The following is a 26,425-nucleotide window of genomic DNA, read 5'->3' as shown; positions in this document are numbered from 1 at the left end:
TTGCCTCAAACAGTCAACACCGAGTGGGGACCCAGAGTCAACACACAAGAGGCCAAGCCCTTCATAATCACAGGCCAAGAGATCCGATCCTGCCAGATCTCACTGACTAAAAATACAGTGATTTGGTATAAGCATCGTGAATGCTGAAGCTCAAGGAAAAGCCTTGAGGGTGAGGGGCTGGAGGGCAGGAGGAGCCCCGGCGCATGCTCACCCTCTCCTCAGCCAGCCTCTTCATCTCCTCCTGCAGCTTGCTCAGGATGTGCAGGTTCGGCTTGTTCTTCTTGGCGTACTGCTGCAGCTCAATCACACTCTTGTCCGAGGTCTCCTGGGGAGCACAAGGCCGCACTCTCAGAACGGCCCCGGGGACCAGGAGCTAGAGCTTAATGACCCCACACCGGCTGCCCCACTCTCAGCCTGCACCTGGTGGGCTGATGCAGGAGCAGAGAACGTGGCATAGTCCACGCTGCCCCCACTGCCCCATCCTCAATAGGCAAAGCCACGACTTCCTTCACGGGGCAGAAGCACCCTGGCCCCCAGCTGTCTCCGCTCCTGCCCAGGCACAACAGGGGAGCTGGACATGGCCTCAGACACAGCCACCGACCAGGCACTCACTATGCGTAGAGCCTTAAGACTGTAGTGCCGCGCCCTGGCTGGGAGGCCGTCAGCCCCAGTAGCTGAGCTCTGCATGCCCTAGACTTTCAGAGCAGGATCAAACTGTCTTGACGACCCCCATCTCTCAGGACGGCTGCCCTGCCTGGGCTGCCAGACCCCACTTGCATTCCAAAAGCTGCATGCTGGGCTGTGCCTGGGCTGGACCCCTCACCCTCCAGCTCGGGGACAGTTCCAACCGCAGGCCAGAGTGGGCTTTCTCTCCCTCAATCTGAGCCCGAGAGGAGGCACAGAAGGAGGGCAGATACCAAAGGCAGAGTAAGCTTCCTCTTTATTGCATCTGAGTTTTCTCAACAACACACACCCTAAAGTTCCTCTAAGCACCTTAGGGGCCTGTCCCGTCCCGCACTCTGCCTTGTCAGGCCCAGATGGAGGACCTCTTCAGGCACGGCCCGAGGGTCTCCAGCACGGTTCTCAGAGTCACCACCTGCAGTCCCCACCCTCTACACCGACCACCCCTCTACTTACTGGGGTGTCAATAACCCAGACCGTTTCTGTAAACATCAGGAAAAATCAAAAGTGTAAACTCACCGCCCAGTACTTCCCTCCACCCCACAGAGCACACAAAACCTAAGGGTATTGGTTTAAATCTTGAGCTCTTGGTAAAGCAGCAGAAACAAAACAGATGGCACACACAGGCTGCTGCGTTCCAAGCCGACTGATACTCGTCGCGGGCACAGCTGCCCTTGCACGCTTCCTCTCCCATGGCCGCGACCAGCACTTTAGCACGCGAGTTCCCGCCACTGAACCAAGGGCCGGGCGGGCAGCATTCGCCACCTGCATCTCCTGCCCCCCCAGCCCCTTGCCACAGTGCCAGAGACTCGCCAGGTCCCTCAGCCCTGGATTACCCCCACCCCACAAAGTCACAGGATGGCAAAGCAGAGAGCCCAGCAGAGGCAGCCATTAACCAGAGCAGAGATGCCCGGCCCTGTCCCCATGACAGGGGGACCCTAGACACGTACTCCAGGATTGGGAGAGGGGTCCCGTTACCTGTTTGACCATCTTGCTGCTTTCACGGCCATACATGCGCAGTAAAGACCCCCAGTTCTTGACATGTGGGTGCAGCAACTGAAGGATTTTCTGAGAGGCTAATTGTTTCCCAACTCTCTTATTCTTACCTGCGAAGAGGGAAGGATACGCAGAGAGGCAGTCACAAACACCCAGCTGTCCACATGGCCACCTGGCCTAGCCAGGAGCTCACCTGCGTCCCCCCACTGAGCTGAAGGCACATTCCACAGGAGGGGGTGAAGTGCTCCAACGTGGCACTGGGCACCAGCGTCTCAGCACCTCAGCCCAGAACTCACCTCCACCCCACTTCACAGAACAGCCCACTAGAGGCTCCAGGTGGTCAGGACGCGACCAAGGTACATCACACAGCTTAAGAGGCCTCTCTCCAGCCACAAACCCAGTATTTCCAGACACACAGACAAGCAGCAACAAGGCGTCATGAAGCATGCAGCCTGAGGCTCCTTAGAGGCAAGCAAGGGAGGAGGGCTCTGCTGGAAAGCCCACAGGATTTTCCAGAGGGTGTGTGTGCTTTGGAGGAGGTTTCTAGAGAGGGGTCAGGCAGGGCTAGGGGCAGAAGAGATCTGGAAAACAAGTGCCAGCTGGGCACTCTGGTTGGGTGGACTGAGGCTGACGACGCTCCCATACGGGGCCTCCCGGCTCCGAAGAGGGAGTCCTGGTGCCAGGATCCCTCGTCTGTCCCATGCCCTGCCCTCCTGCTCAGGAGAGTGTCTCAGCGGGACTGGTGTCTGCTGGAGCGCAGGGCACACTGGGTCTGACTGTGCTTCTGCAATTTCCCTTCCAATTTACACAGCACTGGTTTTGTGTTTATAGTAGCTACAGTAAGTTTTCTTTTAAAATAAAGTTGTATTTTAAAAAGTGGTTACTTCAAAACCCAAATCAGGTAAAGAGCACAGGACCAAAAGGCAGAGGGCTGCGCGTGCCCAGCACAGGGAAGCAGAGCAGGGCCCGCTCCTGCCACAGGGTCCAAGGGCTGGGCAGGGGCAGAGGTGGCAGGCCTAGACAGAATGACCAGTCCAAGCCCGCACGAGGGAGGACAGAGCTGGTGCAGACAGGGCTATCACAGTTGCACCTCAGGCTGACTGCTTCAGACCTCAACGTGAGATGCTGGTGGCCACAACCATAGGCGGTCAGTTTACATGGCTGGAGCCCGGAAGCAACAGCAGGACAACACCCTCATGGTCATCTGACAGCATGGTGAGTGGCAGGGAGGAGGGGAAGGTCCTTACACCAGCCGCGCACTGTGTGCTTGCCGCACGCCATGACATATTCACTCTTCTGGTTTTTACCAGGAACCACTTCAAACTTGATGGATGTGTCACCCATTCCATGGTTTCTTTAAGAGAAAACAAAGACAGTGGGTGACATTAGCTGAGGAGGAGGAAACAGCTGCTTCCAGAAAGTTCTTTAAGGGCTCTCTGAAGACAATGCCAACCCTTTCCCCAAAATCCCCTCACAGTTGAAGAGGAGGTTACCCAAGTACACCCATCCAATTCCACGGGGCTCTGAGGGGCTGCCTGGCAGAGGGGCTTCCGTGCACACAGAGAACACGTGCAATGGCTCGGTCTTTAGCATTGAGTCTTGAGCCAGGATAAATAGCCAGTAAGGATGTTGGGCACCCAGGGCAAAGCCCCCACAAACTGACTTAGGAGGAGCAGCACCACCCTACCTTTTAAGGCACTCGTGGAGGATCTGATAGGGAGACAACAGTCCGGCCTTGCTGGTCAGCTCGTAGACCCTTGAGTCCTCGATACTGATGTGGTTAAAATACTACAAAACAAAGCAGCCACTTCTAAGTGCTGGCCTAGCCCAGCAGCCTCACAGAGCTGCTCTCCATGCTGTCTGCTTCTCTCAGGGGCTTCCTGTCCTCCTTATTACCGTACGGAGCATGTCACAAACCCCCACCTCACTGTCCAGCCGGCCCACTGAGACACGAACGAGGAGCTGCACTGCAGGTGACTGGAGAGAGTGCCACGGATGGGGTGGGAGACCCTGGTACAGCAGGGCCCTGGGCTGCACAGCTAGCCAGCCTGGAGAGCCTTTTCTGAATCTGAGTCTGATCATACAGTTAATCAGAAACCTAAAGGTGAAAAACTTGAAGATCCTCTAAGTGAGATTACAGAAAAGAGAAGTGAAGCCAGACACAAAAGCTGCTCTCTAATAGGCCAACCTCTCTGAAGGTTGCAAAGGGTCTTGCGTGGCTCTAGTCTCAAACACAAATTGCTCTTGGCTCTAAGGCCAATCACTGCAACCAAAGAACAGAGAGGTTAAGAAGGCTTAACAGGAGATCGCTTAAGGGAAAAAGGGAAGCTCTGCACAACAGAGATAGACGCCAGCCAGGAGGTGGCTTTGACCCCAACCGCCCGCTGGTGAATGGAGGATTTCCTCTAGTCCACTCAAGAGCATGGCCCGCCTCCCCAGTGGGGGCTGTGTTAGTCTCCTGGGGCTGCCATAGCAAAGTACCACAAACTGGGTGGCTTAAAACAACAGAAATTTATTTTCTCACAATTCTGGAGGCCAGAAGTCCCAAATCAAGGTGTCAGTCAGGCCCTGTTCCCTCTGAAGCCTCTCAGGGAGGAGCCTTCCTTGAACTGTCCATCTTCGGGCAGCCCCACGTGGCTTGTGGCGGCATCACTCAGTTCCACACGGTGTTCTCTCCTTCTCCCTTTCCCTCTTCTTATAAGAACACTTACAACACAGCTGCTCTGAGCAGGGCAGGGCAGGGGGTTCCTCTACCTCCACCTGCTTCAGTGAGGAGGCAGGCTCACTGTGACTGAGATGAGGAAAGAAAGGCACTGTTTCTGAAGAGGACTGCTGACTCTGACAAACAGGAAATCCTCTCGCTATCATTTGGCTATTTGTCTTCCAACAGGTCCCCACAAGATGCCTCCACTCTCAATTGCCCACTTCAGTGTGGGTTAGTTTCCGGAGAAAGTTACTCACCAAGACATCAGGCCTTGGACCCGTCCTCAATGGCTGGCCAGGAAGCCAACCCATCAGCAGTGTCTGGTTTTCTCATTCAGCCTGTAAAGACCCACTTCTAACCAGCAGTCAGCACCTGGGCTATGGGCCTGTAAACAGGTCAAGCAGGTGGAGAACCACCTGCATACTCTGTAGCTGCAGGTTCTTCCCTGACAGAGCTGAGGTCAAAACACACACACACACTTTCTCTCTTTCAGAAGCCCCCAAATACCCAACAGCCTCTGGCAAAAGCCCACAGCACGATTAGCTGCACCAAGTGGCTACATGTTGTTGATGGTTAACCTGCCGGGAAGTGTGGGACCTCCAGCTCAAGAGAGCACAGGCACAGGGCAGAAGCGACCCACCGAGAACCGCACAGGCTCAGTACTGGACAGGCAGGGAAGGACCGTGAGGGAGCACCACAGACAGCCCACCACCCGCAAATTCAAACATTCAGGTAAAACGGACCAATTCCTAAAAAAACCACAAACTACCTGAATTGCCCTATTCTATTCAAGAAATTGAATTTGTAGTTAAAAACTTTTCTACAAAGAAAATTCCAGGTGCAGATGACTTCATTAATGACCACTACCAAACATTTAAGGAAGCAATGACACTGATTCTACAGACTCTAAAAAAAAATTAAAAATCAAAAAAAAAAAAAAAAAAAAAAAAAAAAATTAAAAATCTCAAGAGGAGGGACAACTGCCAACTCTGACACTGGCAGTATCCAGACCAAGAAAGTACGAGCAAACTACAAACTAAAATCCCTCACAAACCAGGTGTAAAAATCCTAAACAGTATTAGTACATTGAAACCATTAACACATAAAAAGGAATATATGTCATGCCCAAGGAGAATTTATCCCAGGAATGCATTTAGAAAAATAAATCAGCAAGCCCGCAAGATGGAGCTGGCTGGAGCCAGCCATCTGAGGCTGGGGCGTCAGCTCAGCTGCTCCGGAGCCCAAGCCTTCCAGCCCAGGAGCTGTCAGCTCAGGCCCAGCTCTATTACAAAGTTGTTGATCATTACGAAAATCCTAGAAACATAAGGGTCTCTTAACAAGACATCTAAAAATATTAGAACTGGATTAGTGGGGGCTCCAGCATGGCGTGATGTACTGAAATTACAGATTCAAGTTGATGAAAAGGGGAAGATTCTGGATGCCAGGTTTAAAACGTTTGACTGGTTCTGCAATTGCCTCCAGCTCGTCAACCACTGAACGGGTCAAAGTGAAGATAGTGGAGGAAGCCTTGATCATCAAAAACACAGAAATCACCAAGGAACTTTGCCTTCCCCCTGTGAAACTGCACTGCTCCATGCTGGCCGCCCTGTCTGATTACAAACTGAAACAAGAACCCAAGGAAGGAGAGGCAGAGAAGTAAGCGCTTGGCAAAGCTTCCAGCTAGACACATCGGCTGCTTGCCACCCTCTGTGCAGTCACCGTAGATTTCAGAAGCCCTTCGCACTACAATGAAAGAGCTTTGTTGATATACACAACACTTGCTGTTCACGTTGTGGCTCTAATGCAAGAAAAATGCACAGAACAATGCAACTGTTCTGAATCCTGTGGTTTTTTTCCAGCCCACTTTTATCGCCTTAACCCAGTTTCTGTATATTTTGAATTGTGTGTATGGCCTCAAACAGAAATCAGTAATGAAGTCTAAAATTTTGACAGTCCATGAAGTGCACGAAGATCTATTTTATCTGAGTCTACTTTGGGGAAGATTACCAATAGAATGCCTTCGTGTGATTCTTTGATGGAACCAACTATTGTACATAAAATACATCTGCAAATATACAATAAATAAAAGAATACAAGACAAAAATAATCATAAATAAATCAACATAATTCACTATTTAACAAAGAAGAAAAATCTTATGATAATAATGTGTTAATAAATACACAAAGTGCATTTGACAAAATCCAACACCCTTTCATGATAAAAAAACACTCAATAAAGAAGGAATAAAAAAGATATTTCTCAGCCTGATAAAATGACCTAATAGCTAACAACATACTCAAGGGCAAGAGACTGGATGCTTCCCCCTAAGATCAGGAACAAGGCAAAAGACGTCCACACTCCCTGCAGCTACTCAGCATTGTACCAGGGGTTCTAGCCAGAACAGTAAAGCAAGAGAAAGAAATAAAAGGTATCTGGATTAGAAAGGAAAAAGTCCAACCATCTTTAATCACAGCCAAGCTGTTCCAGTACATAGAAATTCCAAAGAAATCTATAGAAAAACTTCTAGAATAAATGAGTTTCACAAAGAGTCAATATACAAACAAATTGTATCTCTGTATAGTCATGTCAGAATTGAAGCTAAAGTACTACGCACAACAGCACAAAAACACACACAATACGTTAAGTCTAAATCTAGTAAAATACGTGCAGGATCTGCGTGCTGAAAATGACCAAATACCAGCGAAGGACATCAAAGACCCCAATAAATGGAGATATGCTCAGTTTATGAATTAGAAGGCTAAATATTATTAGAATATCAATTCTCCCGACACACAGACCAATGGGACAGACCGAGTCCAGAGGCAGACCCACACACATGATCATCTGGCTCCTGATAAAGGTGCAAGGGCAATTCTAGTTAAACATACACCTACCGTTAAGACCCAGCAAGCCCATCCTAGGTGCTTGGAAATCTGGACAGCCTCACAGCAGCCTACTGCTATCATCCACAACTGGGAAGGTCCCCAACACCCCTCAAGTGAGGAGAGCACACCCACATGGCCCTGTGGGGAGCACTACTCAGCCACCAGCACAGATGACGCCACAGGCATCAGGGGCAGCTGGACCTGCTTCAAAGGTTGCCTGCCCGTGACTTCACTGGGAGGACACCTGGAACTGGCTAATCTATAAGGACAGTTCAGTGTCTACAAGGGGATACAAGTGGGGGCAGTTTTGACTATAAAGAGATAGTTCGAGAGAATTGGGAGTGGACCATTTGAAAATGGTTTGTCTTCATTGTGCTATTGGTTATATAGCAAAACTATGCATTTGTTAAAACTCACAGAACTGTACATGATTTAACTATGCAAATTTAACTCAGCGAATTTAACTCTATGCAAATTAAAAAATAAATTAAAACAAAAAAACCAACTTGTCACTAACGCCTCAATTCTAGTGTATCTGTGCACCAACCAACCCACAGCTACCTAAAAAAGCAATAAAATACAAAGCAATCTTTCCAGGCCTTTAAAAGGGAACGGTGACTGTTCTGGTCATGTTCTCCTTGTTTAATCAATACCAAAGGTGTTCTGTCCTGAGCCTCTGCTTCCTTCCCGAGGCAGCACTTGTATTCTGTACCTGCGCCACCTCACACCCACGTAGACCTGGTGCCACCACAGCTCCCAGACAGCAGCCTGCAGCAAGAGCTCCCAAAGCACCAGGGCCCTCACAGCTGGAGTCCAAACAAGGAGCAGACACTGCCCCAAAGCACCCAAGCTAAGAAACTGCACCCTGTACAGCACATGGTGGCTCTGGTGTCACATCTCCAGGGACATCACAGGGAAGAGGGGCCCTCCACCACTGAGCCACTCACGAGAACGAGACAGAAACAGTCAGGTTCAGGCCAACACATGTGCTGCTCCAAGCCCCAACCTGACTGGAAAGCTGCTTTATCCTCTGATAAATTTCAAAACGAGGAAAGAAACACAAAATGTGGAGGTGTGCACACAAATACTATTAAATTAGAAGTGTGAAAAAAACACCTCTCGAGAGCAGTGGCGCGGGTATCTGGTGTCCCGTTCCAGGCACAGAGCTCCTAAACCCCATAGAATTTCCAGATGATAGGAGTTCTCTTTTGTTATTAACGATGAGCCCCTTTGGACACACCTGCATTTACGCTAATGAGGCGGCTCAGAGTGAGTTTCCTGGTGACCAGGAAGACCAAACTTCCAGCCCCACCTCCTGGGAGAGGGGACTGGACATTGGGTTATACAATTCTTGAACAAGATTTAGGGTGTAAGCTTCCGCTGGTGAACACATCCATGTGCCAGGAAGGCAGTGCATCCACACTGTTATAGGGACAGAGACTCCTGTGCTCAGGACACTTCTGGACCTCCACCTAAATACCTCCTCTGGCCGTACATGTGTATCCTTTATAATAAACCAGTAATCGTAAGGTAAGTGTTTTCCAGAGTTCTGGGAGTCTTTCCAGCAAATTATGGAATCTGAGGGGAGGTCATGGGAACCTCTGAATTTGGAGTTGAGCGGGCAGAGTGTGGGTAGCATGGGCATGCCATTTGTGGCTGGCTTCTGGGGGGAGGCCATCTTATGGGACTGAGCCCTTTCACCTGTGGGATCTCATCCAACGCCATGTAGCTCTTGCTACAGCAGTTGTCAGAACTGAGCTGAGTTGTGGAAACCCAGACAGTGTCAGAATTGGAGAACTGACAAGGAAAGCCCCTCGTATGCACAAGGGAAACTTTCACCTGGGATTTCCAAGTCTAGTTGATGCTATCCACGTGGCAATCCTCCCATGTGCCCTTCTCCACCTGGGGAAACCTCCTCTTTTACAGGCTAGTTTCTGATATGATTCACTTTCCAGAAGAGCCCCAGAGTACGTGGTGAGAACCTAAATCCCGCTACTGTGTGGTGTATGACCGACCACGTATGTCACCTTGCTGTCTGTGGAAGAAAGGGAACACCAAGGGTACATATCAGCCCGGGTCTGCCCGAGCACAACTTCCAGAAACCTGCGGTCTCTTCCACACAGACACCTCACCAGAGGCCTTGAAGTGAAAGGCTCTAGGGATGACGCTAAGGCCATAACAATCCTGTTTAAGTTAAAGAATGAAGGACAAAAGGAAAGGTGGACGATGACAGAACAATCGCACACAAAGACTGCCAGCTGGTCATCATCAAAACCATGTGCCTGCAACAGAGAAGAGATTCTGTTCAGCTACCTGCCCGCCTCTCAGAACCAAGCATGAAGCACTGACAGGTGTGATGGTGCGGGCTGGGGCAAGCTGCTGCCCGCCACGTGTGTATCCCATGGCACTGCCACACGTGCAGTCAGTGGGCAGCAAAGGGCAGCTGAGGCAGAGCAGGGAGCCAGAGCTACAGCAAGCACCTGTTATACAGAGTGGGGATTATCAGTCTAGCAGGAACACAAATTATCCTGCCGAGGCTGGAGGACATGGACACGCCCGGGCCCTGGGTCCCCGTGCTGGTCAGAGAGAAAACTGGGCAGCTCCCGCTGAGGAACCAGAGGATGCCAAACACAGAAGTAAAAAGCAAGAGTAGGCACAGGGACCATTAGAATGATTAAAACATTGAACTGTTTATTCATTCAGCAACCACCCAAGTCAGATGCTGGTATCACTGAGGCTACGTACTATGTAGCGCCTCCCTTAGATGCTCCCTTGAAACAAGGCATTCCCAACCCGCACTCTACCAACCCTAGAGGAATTTCAATTATCTTAACATGTCATCAATTTCTCAAATCAATCTTAATCTATTTGAATTACTATAAACTTTACCACAATAATAATCACGGCAAGCAGGATATGGGTCCTACAAGCTCAAACAGATGAGACCTCTCCTGGGGTCAACAGTAGAACCTGCTTAGATCAACAGCTGCATCAAAGCAAAGTCCCATCTTCCAGAAAGGCTGCCGGAGCCACGCATCCCTGCCTGCCTGCGTCCAGGCCATTTCCCAGCACCAGAAGCACAGTCATTGCTTCGTGTTTCTGCTACTCCGTATCAAAGGACGGGGAGGGCTGCCTCTTAGAAAGAATGGTGGGGTGACTCTCATATAGCCCAGGCACCATCGACTGCAACAATCATCCTGAGTCTGGCTGCGATGCACGTAGGGGTCTAGGCAAGGGGTTCTCCAACGTGCCTTGGAAGCCTCCCTGAGTGCGATCTTTCCACAGCTGGGTCATTCAGAAATAAAGCTGAAGTCCTTTGAGATGCTCTCCTGGGAGTGGGGTCTATGATCTACCTGCGGCCTATCCATGACAATAAACATAGAAAACATTAGAACCTTGAGTGCAACTTAACACCGCCACGGGCATTTTACCGTGTTTTGTAACAGTATCAGTCCAAAAATATTGGAGCAGTCACTACGAACAATCCCTGAGGAAGATGGACTTACTAGACAAAGACTTTAAAATTTTAAAAATACATCCTGAAGCACTTCTGGAGTAGAATAAGGATCTCCAAAATTTATCCCTCTATGATAAAGTATCAAGAGCACTGTCAAAGATTGACAACTGAACTTTTTCAGAATTCTGGAAATTAATGATAACAATCGAAGGAGTATTTACTCAAGAAAAACAACTGAATCTTGTTAAGAACAACAAGACTTTGTAGAGTTTTAACTTGACTCATTGCTATCTCCCCTTCCCAACTCCATGGTAGCCTTGGGAAGCAGCAGCTTTCTAGCCAGAAAGCAGAACAGGATCCCAACACCCCAACCAGAGATCTTTCCTTGACCCAATTCATAGTTCACTAAGTGAAAACAATCCATTCCCCAGGATTTGCCAAAAATAATCAGTGGCAACTGTTTCATACTGCAGTTGCCTGAAGCTAGGATACCAGCTTGCAAGCAAGAGGCAGCTCAAAAACTATAAAAGGAAAAGCTGGAAAATGACATGACCATAGAGGGCTTTGAAAATCTCCAACGTGTCTACGGATCCAGACAGCCATGTGGATGCCCAGGAAAGAACTGAGAAGGCCCTAACCTCTCACCCCTGGTTGACTCAGAAACTTTATATACAAGTGGGAAGCAAAGACTAAAGCAGAGTTTTCAATTACTGGAGCACTGAACGTGAACCCACACATGGGGGCAAAGATTAGAAGACTTACTGGTTCAGATCAGGATATCTATTACCTGAACTTCAGAATTAGTCTCGGAAAGTCACAGTTATGGGTTGAATTGTATCCCTGCCAAAAAATGTACATGTTGAAGTCCTAAGTCCCAGTACCTCAGAATGTGACCTTATTTGAAGATAGGATCTTTATGGAGGTAATCTAGTTAAAATGAGGTCATTAGGGTGGGCTCTAATCCAATATGACTAGTATCCTTATAAAGAGGAAATTTGGAAACAAACACATATACAGGAAAAAAGCCAGGTGAATGATGAAGATAGTCGTCTCCAAATCAAGGAGAAAAGCCTGGAAAAATTCCTTCCTTCACATCTTCCAAAAGGAACCAACGTTGCCAACATCCTGATTTTAGATGTTTAGCCTCCAGAACTGTGAGGCAAAAATATCTGTAGTTTACGCCACCAAGATTGTGATACTTTGTTACGCCAGTCCTAGCAAACTAACGGTCACTAAACAGACAGCAACAACAAACAGCAAAAACAACAAATCCTGGCAAGGGGAGGGAATCTGATATCCACAGTTGCCACATCGTATTATTTAAAATGTCTAGATTTCAACAACAAAAAATTACAAGATGTGAAAAGAAACAGAAATGTATAGACCATACATGGGGTAGGGGACCACTCACTACAAACCACGAGGAAGACGGACTTACTAGACAAAGACTAAGTCAGCTATAATAAATAAGCTCAAAGAACTGAAAAAAAAAACTAAAAAAAAAAAGGCTAAAGAATTAAAGGGAAGTACAAGAATCATATTTCACCAAATCGAGACTATCAAGACAGAAATTATGAAAATTTCACTAGAGGGGTTCAACAGCAGATTAGATCAGTCAGAAGACCAGCAAACTTGAAAATAGACCAACTAAAAATATCCAGTCTGAAGAGCATTAAAAAAGTAATAAAATAACGGAGCCTCATAAACATTTAGATGCCATCAAGTGTACCAATTTACACATAACAGGAGTCCCAGAAAGAGAAGAGAGAAAAACAAGGGCAAACAGAATTTTGAGGAAATAACGGCTGAAGCTTCCCAAAGATAAAAAAAACAATCTATATATCAAAGAAGCTCAATAAACACCAAACAGAATAAACTCAAAAAAATCCAAATCCAGACATCTCTAAGGCCAAAAGCAAAGAGAATCTCAAAAGCAGTAAGAGAAGTAACTCATCTATAAAATGATCCTTAGCAAGATTAACAGCTGAATTCTCATTCCTTATAGAGGCCAGAAGGCAGTAGAATCACACAGTCCCATTATGAAGGAAAACAATGTCAACCTAAAATTCTATATCCAGCAAAACTGTGCTTCAAAATGAAGGAGAAATGAAGAGATTCTCAGATAAACAAAAACAGAAAATCCATTGCTAGTAGACCTGCCCTCCAAGAAACACTAAGGAGCCTTCAGGCTGAAATAAAAGGACACTACAGACTGTAAATTGAATCCATACAATAAATCAAGAGCACTACAAAAGGTAAAGGTAACTACATCAGTAAATAAAAGACAATATAAATGTATTTTGTTTTGTAACTCCACTTTCCTCCTAAGTTAAAAGACAACTACACAGAGCAATAATTATAAATCTAGTTGATGGACACAGAACATATAAAAATGTAATTTGTGACAATAACAGCATAAAGATGGCGGTAAACAGAACTATATAGGAGCAACGTTATGTATACAACTAAAATTAGTTGGTATTAATACAAACTAGACTGTTTTCAGTTTAGGTGTTACTGGTACTCCCGAGGACAACCACTGAGAAAATTAAATAAAAAAAAAAGTTAAAGAAACACATGAATAAAATGGTACATTAGAAAGTATCTATTTAACACAAAGAAGGCAATAAAGGAGGAGCTGAGGAACAAAAAAGACATAAACCAGAAGACAATAGCATAATGGCATACAGAAACTCTTTTCAGTATGTACATCAAATTTAAATTGACTAAGCCCTCTGATCAAAAGACAGAGACTGACAGAATAAAAACAAAATCCAACTTATGCTATATATAAGAGACATAGTTTGGATTCAAAGACACAAATAAGTTAAAATTAAAAGGATGAAAAGATACACCATGCAAACAAAAATTGAGAGAGAGCAAGAGTGGCTACTGTATCAGACAAAACTGACTCTAAGACAAAAACTGTTCTAGTAATAAAGGATACTTTATATAATAATCACAAAAGAGTCCATCCATCAAGATGACATAACTATTACAAGCATTAAATAAAAATTACTTCTACTCTCAACATTTCTGAAACTAAATGTGGGGGTTTTCCCCACCAAGCAATTCTGACACTAACTGCCATGAGTTAAAGTAGACCCCACGGATTAAGGGCTCAGTCCCACAAGACAGCTACCAGAACTTTAGATGCTAATCACAAATCCAGGTTGTTATCTGTGCTTCTGACCAAGAAGCTATGTACTGAAGGTTCCCACAAACCCCTCCTCAGGTTGAATAACTTGCTACAAAAGCTAACAGAACACAAGAAAACAGTTTACTTACTAGATCATTAGTTTATTATAAAAGGGTATGACTCAGGAACAACCAGATGGAAGAAATGCGTAGAACAAAGTACAAGGGGAGGAGCACGGAGCTTCCACACCCTCTTCAAGCGAACCACTCGCCAATCTCCACAAATTCACCAACCCAGAAGCTCCTGAATACCTCTGGTTTGGGTTTTTTATGGAGGCTTCACTACATAGGCACCATTGATTACATCATTGGCAATTAGTGATTAATACAACCTCCAGTCCCTTTCCCCATCCTTGGACAATGAGGGTGAAATGAAGGGTGGGGCTGCAAGTTCCAACACTCTAATTAGATGGTAGGTTCCCCTAACAACTAGCCCTCACATCCCTAGGAGCTTTCCAAAAGTCATTTGATTCACCTTTGTCAACCTGGAGCTATTTCAAGAACTTGGGACAAAAAAACAAATAATAATTTATTGTATTACATTAGAAGCTCTGCCCAGTAACCCAGGACAAGGACCAAACATATTTTTTATTATATCAAATATCACAAACATACATGTACCTAATAATAGTGCCAAAATACATGAAACAAAAACTGACAGAATAGAAGGGAGAAATAAACAATTCAACAATAAGAGTTTGAGACTTCAATACCTCACTTTCAATAATGCCTAGAAGAACGAGGGAGAAGACCAACAAGGAAAGAGAACAATAGACACCACACAACCAACTAGATCTAAAAGACATCTGTTTCACTCCACCCAGTAACAGCACAATATACATTCTTCTCCAGTGCACGTGGAACATTCTACAGGACAGACCATATGTTAGGTCATAAAACGAGCCTCAATAAATTTAAAAGAGAATTGACTGAAATCATACAAACTATGTTTCTGAACCACAACGGAGTTACGTTAAAAATCAACAATTAGGGGCTGGACCAGCAGCTCAGGCGGTTGGAGATCCGTGTTCCTAACGCCAAAGTCTGCCGGTTCGATTCCCATATGGGCCAGTGCGCTCTCAACCACAAGGCTGCCGGTTCGACTACTCGACTCCCACAAGGGATGGTGGGCTGTGCCTCCTGCAACTAACAGCACTGGACCTGGAGCTGAACTGTGCCCTCCCCAACTACGATTGACAGGACAACTTGACTTGGAAAAAATCCTGGAAGTACACACTGTTCCCCAATAATAATAATAAAAAAAAACCAGTCCTGTTCCCTTTCTCCAATAAAATCTTTCAAAAAAAATCAATAACTAAAGGAAATTTGGAAAATTCACAAATATATGAAAAGCAAACTCTCCTAAAATAACCAATAGTTCAAAGAAGAAATCAGAAGGGAAGTTAGAAAAATACTTTGAGATGAGTGGAAACAGAAACATGCAGTTAAAGCAGTACACAGAAGAAAAATTATAGCTGTAAACTCTATGTCTAAAAAGAAGAACTCAAATCAATACCCTAATCTTAAAACACTATAAAAGAACAAATTAACCCAACCTAGCAGAAGAAAGGAAATAATAAACACTAAAGCAAAAAGAAACAAAATAGAGAATAAAAAACCAATAGGAAAAGTCAACAAAACCAACCAGAAGTTGGATCTTTGAAAAGATTGACAACACTGACAAATCTTTAGACTGACAAAGAAGAAAAAAAGAGACTCAAACTGCTAAAATTAGGCATTAAAGCAGGGACATCACAACCTTATCAAAATAAAAAGGATCATAAGAGAATACTATGAACAAATGTACACCAATGAGTTAGATAACCAAGATCAAATGGGAAAATTCCTAGAAAGACACAAGTCCCAAAACTGGCTCAAGAAAAAACAGAAAATCTGAATAGATGTATAACAAGTAAAAAGATTGAATTAGTAATGAAATAACTTCAAAGAAAAGTCTAGGCCCAGATGGTTTCACTGATGAATTCTATCAAATGTTTAAAAAATTCATACCAACCCTTTGCAAACTATCCCACACAATGGAAGAGGAAGGAACACTTTCCAACTATTTCTTTGAGGCCAGTATTACCTTGATACCAACAAAAACAGAAAACTACTCAGATCAGTATCCCTTTTAAATAAATATAGCTATAGAGTCCTTAACAAAATACTAGCAACCCAAATCCAGCAACACATAAAAATGATTATGCATGACCAAGTGGGATTTATCCCAGGAATGCAAGGTTGGTTTAACGTTCAAAACTCAATGTAATGTACCATCATGTTAGTAAAGTAAAAGACAAAAACCACATGATCATCCCAATAGAAGCAGAAAAACCATTTGAGAAAACCCAACATCCATTCCTGGCAAAATCTCTCAGCAAACCAGGAGTAGAAGGAAACATCCTCAATCTAGTAAGACCCACAGCTAACACAGCATGCTAAGTGATAGAAACTAGCAACAAAGGATCACGTCATGTGATTCCATTGCTATGGAATGTCCCAAATTGGCAAATCCACAGAAACAGCAGCAATTAGTGGTTGCCAGATATTGAGGGGCTAGGAAATGGGGAGATTTAGGAGTGATTGCTAATGGGTATGGGGTGTTCTTTTTGGAGTATTAACAACATTCTTAGATTGCTGTGATGGTTGTAGAACTCTAAATATACAAAAACCCACTGAACTGTATAGTTTAGAAGGATAAAATTTATGGTACATAAATTACATATCACTAAGCTGTTATAAAAAATGCATTCTTCAGATTTGAGAAGCCCTTGCTACAAATAACCATAGAATCAGATCAGCAGCTCAAAATAGGGCAGAATCATGACACTCACCTCGAGCTCTTCACTGTCTTTGGGTTTCTCCTCAGAGGTCTGTTTAACAAAGTCAGGGATGAGGATTTCCAGCGTAGCTCGGGCTAGGGAAAAAAAAGAAAACTCTGAGGATGAGGGCTTGGGTCCAGCCTGCTTCCCAAATCCAGAGCAAGCTGCACACTGGCTCCTATGCTGGGAAGGCCAAGGTCTCCACAGCTCAGAGGGGAGCAAGGACCCCCAGGAGCAGCAGCATTTTACAGGCAGGGACAGCAGATGGAAAAAAGTATATCCTGAGGAACGGAGGCAGTGCTAGGGGTGCTTTTGCCCTGAGACGCTTGTAGCAGGTGAGATTCCTCTGTGTATCAGAGGAATCACGTTGGTGACGTGGGGGCAAATGACTCAGCAGAAACTGGATCAAGTAGGAAGGACTCCAGTCTGAGCAGGCTACTGGAGTGCGGCAGGAATAGGCAGCCACACAGGATGATCCTCTGGAGAAAGCATCTGCAGCTCGGAGCACAGGGATGGCTCCACAGTGAGCACAGGCGCCTGAGTGAGCAGGGCTGCCACTTGCCACTGGGTTGAGGAAGTGGGGCACTGGTGGAGGGGGGCGGGACGTGAGCAATAGTCTGACTCTGTAGGGTTGTAGTGCTAGCAAGACATCTGAGTGCAGGTGTCTAGAGAGCAGCTCAGGCCTGGGCGGAAGAAGTGGATCCCTGCACATGGAGAGGAGTGCAGCAGGGTCTGCCACGAGGATGTCCAGCCCCCATGCTGGGCCCCGCTCTGAGGGTTGAGCTTAAAAAGTCTTTTGCAGAATTTCTCAAAATTGGACAGCAGGCATTGCTGGCAAACGTGGCGGAGTGTGAGTCCGGCACAGCCTTCCAGAGGAAGGACAGACAGTAACGTATTGTTCCAACTGTCCTCACCATACACCATCATAAGAAAGCATTACCGAAGGAAACTGCATCTCACAAGCAAGATACTTTCACTGAGCCGAGACCTTGGGAGACTGATAAAACTGACAGACTTCACACTCTGTGAAGGGCAGAGCTGCTCTGGGAGACTACAGGGGAATGACGGAAACCTCACTAATTGCCTTATGGGTTCCAGGGCCGGGCTGCACCCAACAGCCACCCTGCAACGTGGGCCACTCCAAGAAGAAGCCAAATAGTCCTGAGGCTGGGGCAAATGGCTTCTAGAAAAGAATGCCAATGACTACCAATCTTGGGCACAAAAGCAAACAGCACATACATGGTCAAAAAGAGCAATAGATTTTTAACCAGAAAACATAAGCTTTCCCACAATCTGCTGTCATGCTGTGCTCACTGAGTGGCAGTCCCAAATTTGGAGTTTGAAGGACTTAGGAAATCATCCTTGCGAACGTCCAAACCACTGAAAGAGAATGCCAACAGCATGCTGACCCACCTGTTTTTCATCTCCTAGCATGCCCACATTTTGCTCAGTTTAAATACAAACCCACTCTAAAACAAGTGCCCAGCACAGCCGAGTCAGCTCTGTGAGCAGTGGGGACAAAGACGGGAGATTCCAGCTCAGTTGCCCGAGAAGAGAAGGGACCTTCTATTTTTATTTCTCACGTTTTACTTTCTGTGTTTAAATCTTTTCCAAGGAATACATAATTTTGTAAACCCAAAGTAGATGACTACATAAATAAAATGGATTTGCCCCAGCCATTCCCCTCCCACTTGGGCTGCTGCTCAGCCCTCCCCAGCCAAGGGGAGGGGCAGACACGGAAGGCAGCCTGGCGCTGACACCCAAGCAGGCACATTACCAGCTTTATTCTTCGCAAGTTTTTTGCTGCTTGCAGTTCCAGATCCATAGGTCACACCATCAATGGTCACCGAGGCGCCAAAAGGCTCACTTGGGTTCTCTTAAAATTAAAATTATTATTTTAAAACACACTTGCCAAGACATTAAAAGCATGCATGCGCATGCACGCGCGCACACACACACACACACACACACACACACACACACACACAATCTGCTCACACCAAAATAAGGTGGTGTCAGGGCTGCTGCTGGAAGGCAGAGAGCTAGGGGTTCCCTGAGGCATTGAGATGGGGCTGAGGAACGGTCAGCAGGCAGAGAGCGCACCAGGAAAACTGCAGGAAACAGGACTGTGGGATAGTGAGCTGGAAGGGCAACAAGAGGACAGAGGCAGAGCCACCAAAACAGGGACCACGCTCTGTAAAAGGTGGGCAGAGGACGGAGGCGAGGGGAGGCACAGATGCAGTTAAGCCAAAGAAACAACATGAAAAAAAGGAGTGACTCCTAGGTTTTGGCTTCCAAGGAGAAAACAAACTGGTTTTCACCAAGGTGTGATGAGGATGGATGGATGAGAGATAGCTGGTGGAGGTGCAGGCCTGAAGCCCCTTCATCCACCTGAGGGCGCCTGGAGACAGTGGGAGGCCTTCCTCAGGGCAAGGGACAAAAGGAAGGTGGGGGGAGGGGGAAGTGTAGACAGAGGAAGAAGAGGAGGCACAGATCCCTAGACGGGACACAAATGAAGCGCTTCTCCGCTGCATGCCTCTCCTTGCCCTCCCCTTTCATTTCTATCCCAGCTACGTGGGGCTAACAGCCAGCGCCCGCCTCCCCAGCCATGACTAAAGTGAGGTGTGTGACTTTGGGACTGAGATGCAGAAGGTCAAACTTACCACATTCAAAGAAATTATAAACCGGGCGGACCTTGAGAACGCGCTGCATGTACTCGTGCAGGATGCAGACCTCAGATTTCCCATTGGGGTTAATGACAAACTCTGTGACAAGAAGGACCGTCTCAGCAACAGTGTGAGCACCCAGCACAAGCGAGCACTCGGGGTCTGGCACCATCCAAGCTACTGAGTCACTGAATGGGAGGGGCTCACCACAGTGAATGTGGCGGACCTCTGCATTGGTGGAGTAAACATAAGCTCTGAGTTAAGTGCAACTCGAGCACAAAGTATACATTTTAAGCATCGAATAAAAAACAACAGTATAACCAGTCTGCCAATGCTACAATTTGCAATCTCCACCTCACCTTTCTTTGTGGGTGCATCTTGCACGGAGAGAGTGATGAGCTTCTGATTGGCTGGCAGAATGGGCCGCTCGGACTCAGCCTGTTTCCGTTTCATTTCTCGGTTGAACTGCCGCCGCTCAGCCCAAGTCCTGAATTTCTTCACAGTAACTTGCTCAAAGTCGAAACGCTTCTCCAGGTAGTTCCGAAATTCCTCAAGATCTGTACAAGATTTACCAGAGAACCAATAACTCATTTTCAATGCAAGAGTCCTATTTCCTCTGCCCAGTGAGTTGGACAGCAGTGGGCTACCCATCAACAGGTCCTGCCACGTGATACCCACTGCCCTTTCCTTGTTCCTTTGCAAGGGCAAGGAAAGTAAAGAATTAGGTCCCTTCACTTAGCCAACTCAAATTATTCTGCCAGGTCCCTTATGAACAAACTTCTGAGATGTCCTTTTAGTTTATTTGGAGCAAGAACTAGGATTTGTTTTTAAAAAAGCTTAAAAAAAAAACAATCAGATGGTTTCAGGGCCTTTCCCCCTGGATCAAAACGGGGGCCTGCCTGCCAGCAGCAGTCAGGGGGAGCCCTGCTTCCACTGCCACCTCGCTCCCTCCCCTGCAGCCACCCCGGCCTCCTCTGCATCCAACAACACACCCAGGTAGCTCAGGCCGTGGCACTCATCACACCTACCCCCTCTCGGTCCCTGGCTGGGCGCCATGACTCACCCAGATGCCTTGCCTCCAAAGCACACCCCTCTGCCCCACCATTCAGTGAGGTTCCCATTCAGTGAGGTCCCTGGGACCTTCCGCTTTTACTGTTGCACCCATTACCCCCCAGTCCCCCAGGACATGCTCGACATTCCCATGGCCTCACTCGTTTCCTTCCTGCCTGCCTCCTACCACTCAAGCATAAGCCCCAAGATGGGGACTGCCATGGCTCACAACCAGCCCTAAGAGCAATACCCAAGAAGGTGGAGGGAGGAGTTCCATGTAGGAAGACTGATATGTATACAGTTAAAACAAAAGGCTACAAAACAATTTACTTGTACCTACTTAGTTATAAACTGAAACTACGCATTTCTTTACGTATGAATGAGAGAAATGAGTCTGGAAATAAGTATCAGTGGTCACCTCTTGCAAGAGAGGGAGGCAGGAGTTTTAGAAAACCAGGAACACCTTCAGGTGTTATGTGTGGATAACACATGGTTTGAAGAAATAAACCACTACATTAAGTTAGAGTATTAAAGGGAGAGCTTCCTTCCAGCGAGGTCCCCGAGAAAAGCACCAACACACTGACAGAGGAAGCCGACTTGGATGAGGGACGGAGACAATGCCAGGCAGACAGTTTGAGGGGAGATTGAGATCCATCCATCAGGGGAGCTGGGGGCCAGTGAGACGCTTTGCCCTTTCCCCAGACGCACGTTGCTTCTCCCCCAGCCCCGAGAAGCCAACCTCCCCTTCCTCGGCAACAGTGCCCCATCTCATGAGTTCTTCTAGGGCTCCTCATATGCAAGATTTATGAGACAGGCCAGGCAGCAACAGACAGTCAGAAATCCTGAAAACACAAAGTCCTCTGATAAAGATTCAGCAGGTGCGCTAAAACAGCTCGCCAACACTGAAGAGACAACTAAGACTTGAATGGATACAACTAAACCAAAAGACACAGAAGAGACAGTGCGAAACACCAACACACATCCAAAAAGCCACTGCAGGGTTTAAGGAGGAAATGTCCACACAAGAGTGGCAGAGTTTCCCCACACTGAGTCTGGATTGAAGTAGCTCACTCTGAGTACATCAGGATAAATCAAAACACCAAACACACATCCTACTGAAAAAGCAAGACTTCAGGAGTGAACGTAAAAGTGACTAGAGAAGACCGGTCTAGAGAAGACTGACAGCATTGGCCTTGAGGCCCTGCAGAGCCAAGGTACAGGGGTCTGGAACTCGGGACCCGGACAGGTTCTCCTAATAACAGGGAGATGAGCCTTTCCAGCCACATGGGACTAGGACAGAGATCCCTAGCAATCCCTGCCTCACAGACACAACTAGGAACAGATGGCATTCAGCAAAAGGAAGGGAAGGTGTGAAATGCAGGGGCATCCCTGCAGACAGTCCTGGCCAACACAGGGGAAAGAGAGTTCACCCGGAAACTTACCAACTGATTCGTCTTTGCACACCTCCACTTTGGCCTTCACCTGCCCCAGGGCCCCGGGGGCAGCCTCAGCCCCGAGTGGGTCCTTCTCATCTGGGGGCCCTGAGTCAGCCCCCATGGAGTCAGGCTCTTCCAGGGGAAACTCCAGCTCCGCAGATCGGCTGAGTGGCTTGCCAGGGGACACTTCCCCACTAGGGGCGAGCTCACTGTTTTGCTCCCTTTCCTCATTGTCCTTCATCTTCTTGTAATGCAGACAGGGGATGCTACTCAGAGGAGGGTCATGTTTCTGTGAATAGAGAAATTGCGACACAGATTACAAGGATGGCCCCAAAGGTCTGAACATCTGATGCTTTTCACCTGCCTTGACTTGGCTACAATGCAATGTGCGCGGACGTGCATGTTTGATCTGTGAACTTACAAGACTAAATTCATGACTGATGTGTCCCCTACCCGTATGCTTCCCGTTCCCAAGAAGTACGGCCGGGACCAAGTGACCACCCGAGACTCTCTGTGTAGGTACACGGGGACTCCGGAGTTATGGAATGTCATGATCCACCCATCAGGCAATGGTTCCGTAGGTGGGCGGCCACGACCTGCACAGAAGACAAGAACATCCTACAATCACTTCAAAAACAAAGAACCATTGGGATGCTTTTAATATGGACATGTGGTGGATAAGAACAGTAAAATGGACCAAATATTGAAAAGAACCTCTCAGAACTAGGAGAGGAGGGGAGTAGGGAAGTGTCCCGCCCTCCACCAGACAGAGCCCTTCCCAGTCCTGCCTGCCACCCAGTACCTCCCATGCACAAAACTGTGCTCTCTTGTGCTTGGGTATAATGTGAAGGAAACCTGGCTGCTGCTTCCACAGCTGGTGAGCACCATGGGTACTCTATTGCTCATTCGCCTGCCTTGGCTGTGGCCAGAGGCACCCCAGGGGCTGGGTAAGCTTTGCTAATAAACTGCATGTTTATTGAACACTATTCTCTGTAACCAGGTGACAAGTCTTCACTGTAATAAAGCATATAAAATGCTACTTCAAATTAATAAATTTATAAATCAGTTTTAAAACACTACTCCCAACCGCTTCCTTGTTTTACAGGCAGTCATTAAAAAAAAAAGCTCAAGACTTGTTATCCACTTGACACCTGCCACTGGCAGGCCTAGTGGCTGGGAAAAACACAAGACAAAGATTTAACTAAAACTTAATTTTCTTACAGGTACTGGGATCAAGTTAAAAATTTTAGAAACAAAAGGAAAAGAAGCAAGTGAAATCTACAAAAATATATGCATGAGAAAGACAGCGCCAAGTGACTCCCATGGCGAAGGGGTGGCACCCTAGTACCACATCCCCGCCCAGCACCGAGGGCCCCAGGCCTGATACCCACAAGTGGCCGATCCTGGACAGCTGGTGTCAGGACGGCCCCTGGGAGGGAGTGTCCGTGCACTGTCACACGCTCTCCCCAGTGAGCAAGGGCCAAGAAGCCGCCTTACACCAGCTTTGGGCTAAGTCAGGAGAAGGAAAAGCAAATGAAATCCGAGCCAAGCACAACACGGGAACAGGTGCATTCGGGCCACTCACTCATTTGTGATGATGAGCAGTCACAAAGTTGGCCTGGCCGTCTGAAGAGCTTACATGCCACTCATACACAGTCTGTGAGCATGAGGGCCACCCTGCAACTCCTGGGAGGGAGGCAGCACTGCGGGGCAGGCTGCCAGGTGGAGAAGGCTGCAGGGGAAAGGCAGTGCCCTTGCAGGCAGGCCAAGTGGCCAGGTGTACTCCGAACCTGTGTACTGCTCAGAATGGACATGGCTTTACCTGCTCTGAGTGAGACTGCTGAAACCACAGAAAATGCACAAAGCAACCCTGCTGGAAGCACCAAGGTGAAGACTGCCCCTCTACCCCTTCTCAGAAGCTGAGGTCCCAGGTTCATCTCCGTCTGCAACCAACGAACCCCACACCCGTCCTGTTCTAACCACTAGCCAACATGGGCAGACACATGTGGTGCCCAGCAGGGCTGACATGTCCACTCCACAGCCAGAGACTGCACACCACCTGGCCCTCAATTTCCTCCCATCACATCTCACCAACTTCTGCACCCTGGGTCTCATCCTAAGGTGTCACCTGTGTGCCAGTCTCCATGCATCTCTTCAGCCTCTCTCCGCTGTCCAAGTGCCCAGCCCAACATCTCCATCTAAACACTCACAGGCACCTCCAGACCAGGCCAGACAGGAGCTGACTCCAACTCCTCTCAGACAGGCACCGCTTGACAAAGGAGCTGCAGGGGCGCAACTCTGGGCACCTCCTCACTGCTCTCCACATTGTCCCCAAATCCTGCACCTTCAGAACACCTCCACTCGTATTGTACTTGAGTTCCCGTCCTGCCCACCTGAAGTGCATGCTACAGCCAGAGCTGTGCTTTTAGCCAAAAATTGTGTAACAACACCTGCCTGATTCTAGTGGCGGCTTCTCCTGACAACACAGAACCCAGAACCCAGACCTTGACCATGACCTACCACCACGCTGAGCACCCACTACTGGCCTCAGTGTGCACGTATGCTGGTTGCCGGTCTTGTCATCTGCTAGCACACACCAATGCCCCCTCCTAAGGGGTCCCCTCCCAGTTCCTCTGCAAGACTCCAGTCTCGCTGTGGTTTCTGCAGCACACACCACGATCTGCACCTGGAGGGTCGTGATTCTCGATGCAACCTTGAGTCTTGTCTGTTTCCGCCTCGTCAGACATGACTATCCTGTGCTCCAAAGCACACCCAGACTCCTGTCTGGTAACCCGAGCGCTCTCAAACTTGCACTCCTGCCTGCCTGTGAAAGCTCACTCCTGTCTGACCTGCTGACTCACTTTTGAGCACTGTTTTAATCTTGGTCATCATGGGCTGCACGCTTGTCTCTGCATCAGACGGATGGTCGCTGTCTCCCCCGTATTTCTCCGCCACTCTCCTCTTTTTGGGAGCACAGAGGCCCTCTTCCAGCAGCGCATCAACATCGTTGTCAAAATCATCCTGCAAAACACGCTGCTCAGACACCAGGACCCCAGCACCCGCATTCCTGCACAACGGGCAACCTTAATGGCACTAGTGAGAACGGACACAGAAATGAGGTGCTCTCGAGGGGGGCTAGGTGTGTCTTTATGGTGCATGATCATCTGAAAAACAAATGGGATGAAACCGACAACGGAAGCCAACAGGCTTGGTCCAGACGCACACACCATCAGGGAGCGCTTCTCATCAGCACCTTCCAACTCAGGTTGGGTAAAAGGTACAAGGCCAACCTGTCAGCCAAACTTTTCATTAAGAAAGTTTAAAAATCTGGACTCTTTATTGCTGTCTTTTTTCCACATTAACATTATTCCACCTCATATGGTTTCTTTCTTTTTCTCTGCAACATCACCTTTCAAAAGATGCTGCAGTTCCCAAACACCTCTCTTTGGGTTTTGCTAAGAGCACTCCAAAGGAGGGGTCACCGACATACCTCGTAGGAGAAATTCAAGGCCTCTTCATCCACTCTGTCTCTCTGCACGATTGCTTTAGCCGTGAACCCGCCTGCTCCTTCTTCATCTAGCTCCAAATTGTCAGTAAAATCTTCTAACTCATCGAGCACTGCATACTCCACTCTCTTTTCCTGATCCAGCTCATTCTCCTCATCCTTCTTATCAGCACTCTCACCCCCTACACCTACCCCGTTACCAATACTCCCGCCAAAGGGACAAGCATGCACGTCTCCACTGACAGGGCTAAGGGCCAGACCGCACTCTGCACGAGCGTCGCGCTCCACTCCTGTGTACAGCACCTTCCTGTCCTTACTCCTGCAGCTCTCGGTAAAGCTCACGCTAATCTTTACATCCTTAAGCAATTTAAGGTCAGGGGAGAACTTCCGGACCGCAGGTGCGTGCCGGGCGGTGCGCGGGCTGTGGCCACTACAGTTCGGGTCTATGAGGAGGCGGGCCTTAGAGAAGGATCCTTTGGAGAGAAGAGAAGCTCCGTAGAAGTTGAGTGGGTCCTCAGCAGGGGGTTCGGCCTGTCCATCACCACCAGAGCCAACGTCCATTACCTCTGCATCACTGGACGTTTGCAGGGGAGGTGGTGGAGACTGTTCACGGGGCAGCAGTTGGAGGGGGCAAGCACGGTTCTCCATCACCGCTTCTCCTGCGGGCTCACGCGGGAGAGGAGAGGGACTCTCATATGTCTCCATAGTAAAAGTGGTTAAGACTATTTTAAAAGACCAGTTTTAAAAAACCTTACATAAATCTATACAGCTAACATGCACAAGTCCGTCGAGACCCGGGTGCCGTCCTGCCCGCGCTGCAAACGCTGGCGGCTTAGTCAAGCTGGCCACATTGCTCTTTTCATTAATGTAGACAGCTTTTAGAACCACTGCCTCAATTATTGGAAATCACAATGCACTCAGCTTAAATGACTGACGACTAAGCGAGTCTGTCTTCATGCCAAAGTGGCACCTTTCTTCTTCCACCTGCAAAGAGATTTAAAAACATCATCACAAAATGACAGAA

General features: G+C 47.6%; 1 protein-coding gene and 1 pseudogene across 5 annotated transcripts in view; one reads left to right on the top strand and one right to left on the bottom strand.

Annotated features, from left to right (window-relative positions):
* The window catches only part of DGCR8 (DGCR8 microprocessor complex subunit), a 33,727-nt gene that overhangs the window by 2,567 nt on the left and 4,735 nt on the right, over window positions 1-26,425 (bottom strand). For 2 of the 4 annotated variants that reach the window (XM_081036870.1, XM_081036871.1), the window contains 13 exons: window positions 26,157-26,385; window positions 25,387-26,060; window positions 24,758-24,917; window positions 22,350-22,492; window positions 21,903-22,185; window positions 19,770-19,967; window positions 19,408-19,509; window positions 18,522-18,620; window positions 16,757-16,839; window positions 3,365-3,465; window positions 2,925-3,031; window positions 1,660-1,787; window positions 212-325 (listed from right to left, as the gene is read on the bottom strand). In XM_081036870.1, the coding sequence (XP_080892996.1) occupies window positions 212-325; window positions 1,660-1,787; window positions 2,925-3,031; window positions 3,365-3,465; window positions 16,757-16,839; window positions 18,522-18,620; window positions 19,408-19,509; window positions 19,770-19,967; window positions 21,903-22,185; window positions 22,350-22,492; window positions 24,758-24,917; window positions 25,387-26,049 (2,181 nt within the window). In that variant the 5' untranslated portion in view covers window positions 26,050-26,060; window positions 26,157-26,385. Of the gene's footprint in view, window positions 1-211; window positions 326-1,659; window positions 1,788-2,924; window positions 3,032-3,364; window positions 3,466-16,756; window positions 16,840-18,521; window positions 18,621-19,407; window positions 19,510-19,769; window positions 19,968-21,902; window positions 22,186-22,349; window positions 22,493-24,757; window positions 24,918-25,386; window positions 26,386-26,425 lie in introns of all 4 variants that reach the window. The other 2 variants (XM_081036868.1, XM_081036869.1) reach the window with 1 other exon arrangement.
* LOC308492201 (iron-sulfur cluster assembly enzyme ISCU-like) lies at window positions 5,558-6,175 on the top strand (annotated as a pseudogene). Its single transcript has one exon. The product of its transcript is annotated as an iron-sulfur cluster assembly enzyme ISCU-like (transcript).

Source organism: Rhinolophus hipposideros (assembly GCF_964194185.1).
Source record: "Rhinolophus hipposideros genome assembly, chromosome: 24".
Taxonomy (NCBI): Eukaryota; Metazoa; Chordata; class Mammalia; order Chiroptera; family Rhinolophidae; genus Rhinolophus; species Rhinolophus hipposideros.
The sequence above is the reverse complement of the archived record's forward strand: the minus strand, read 5'-3'. Positions and strand labels throughout refer to the sequence as shown.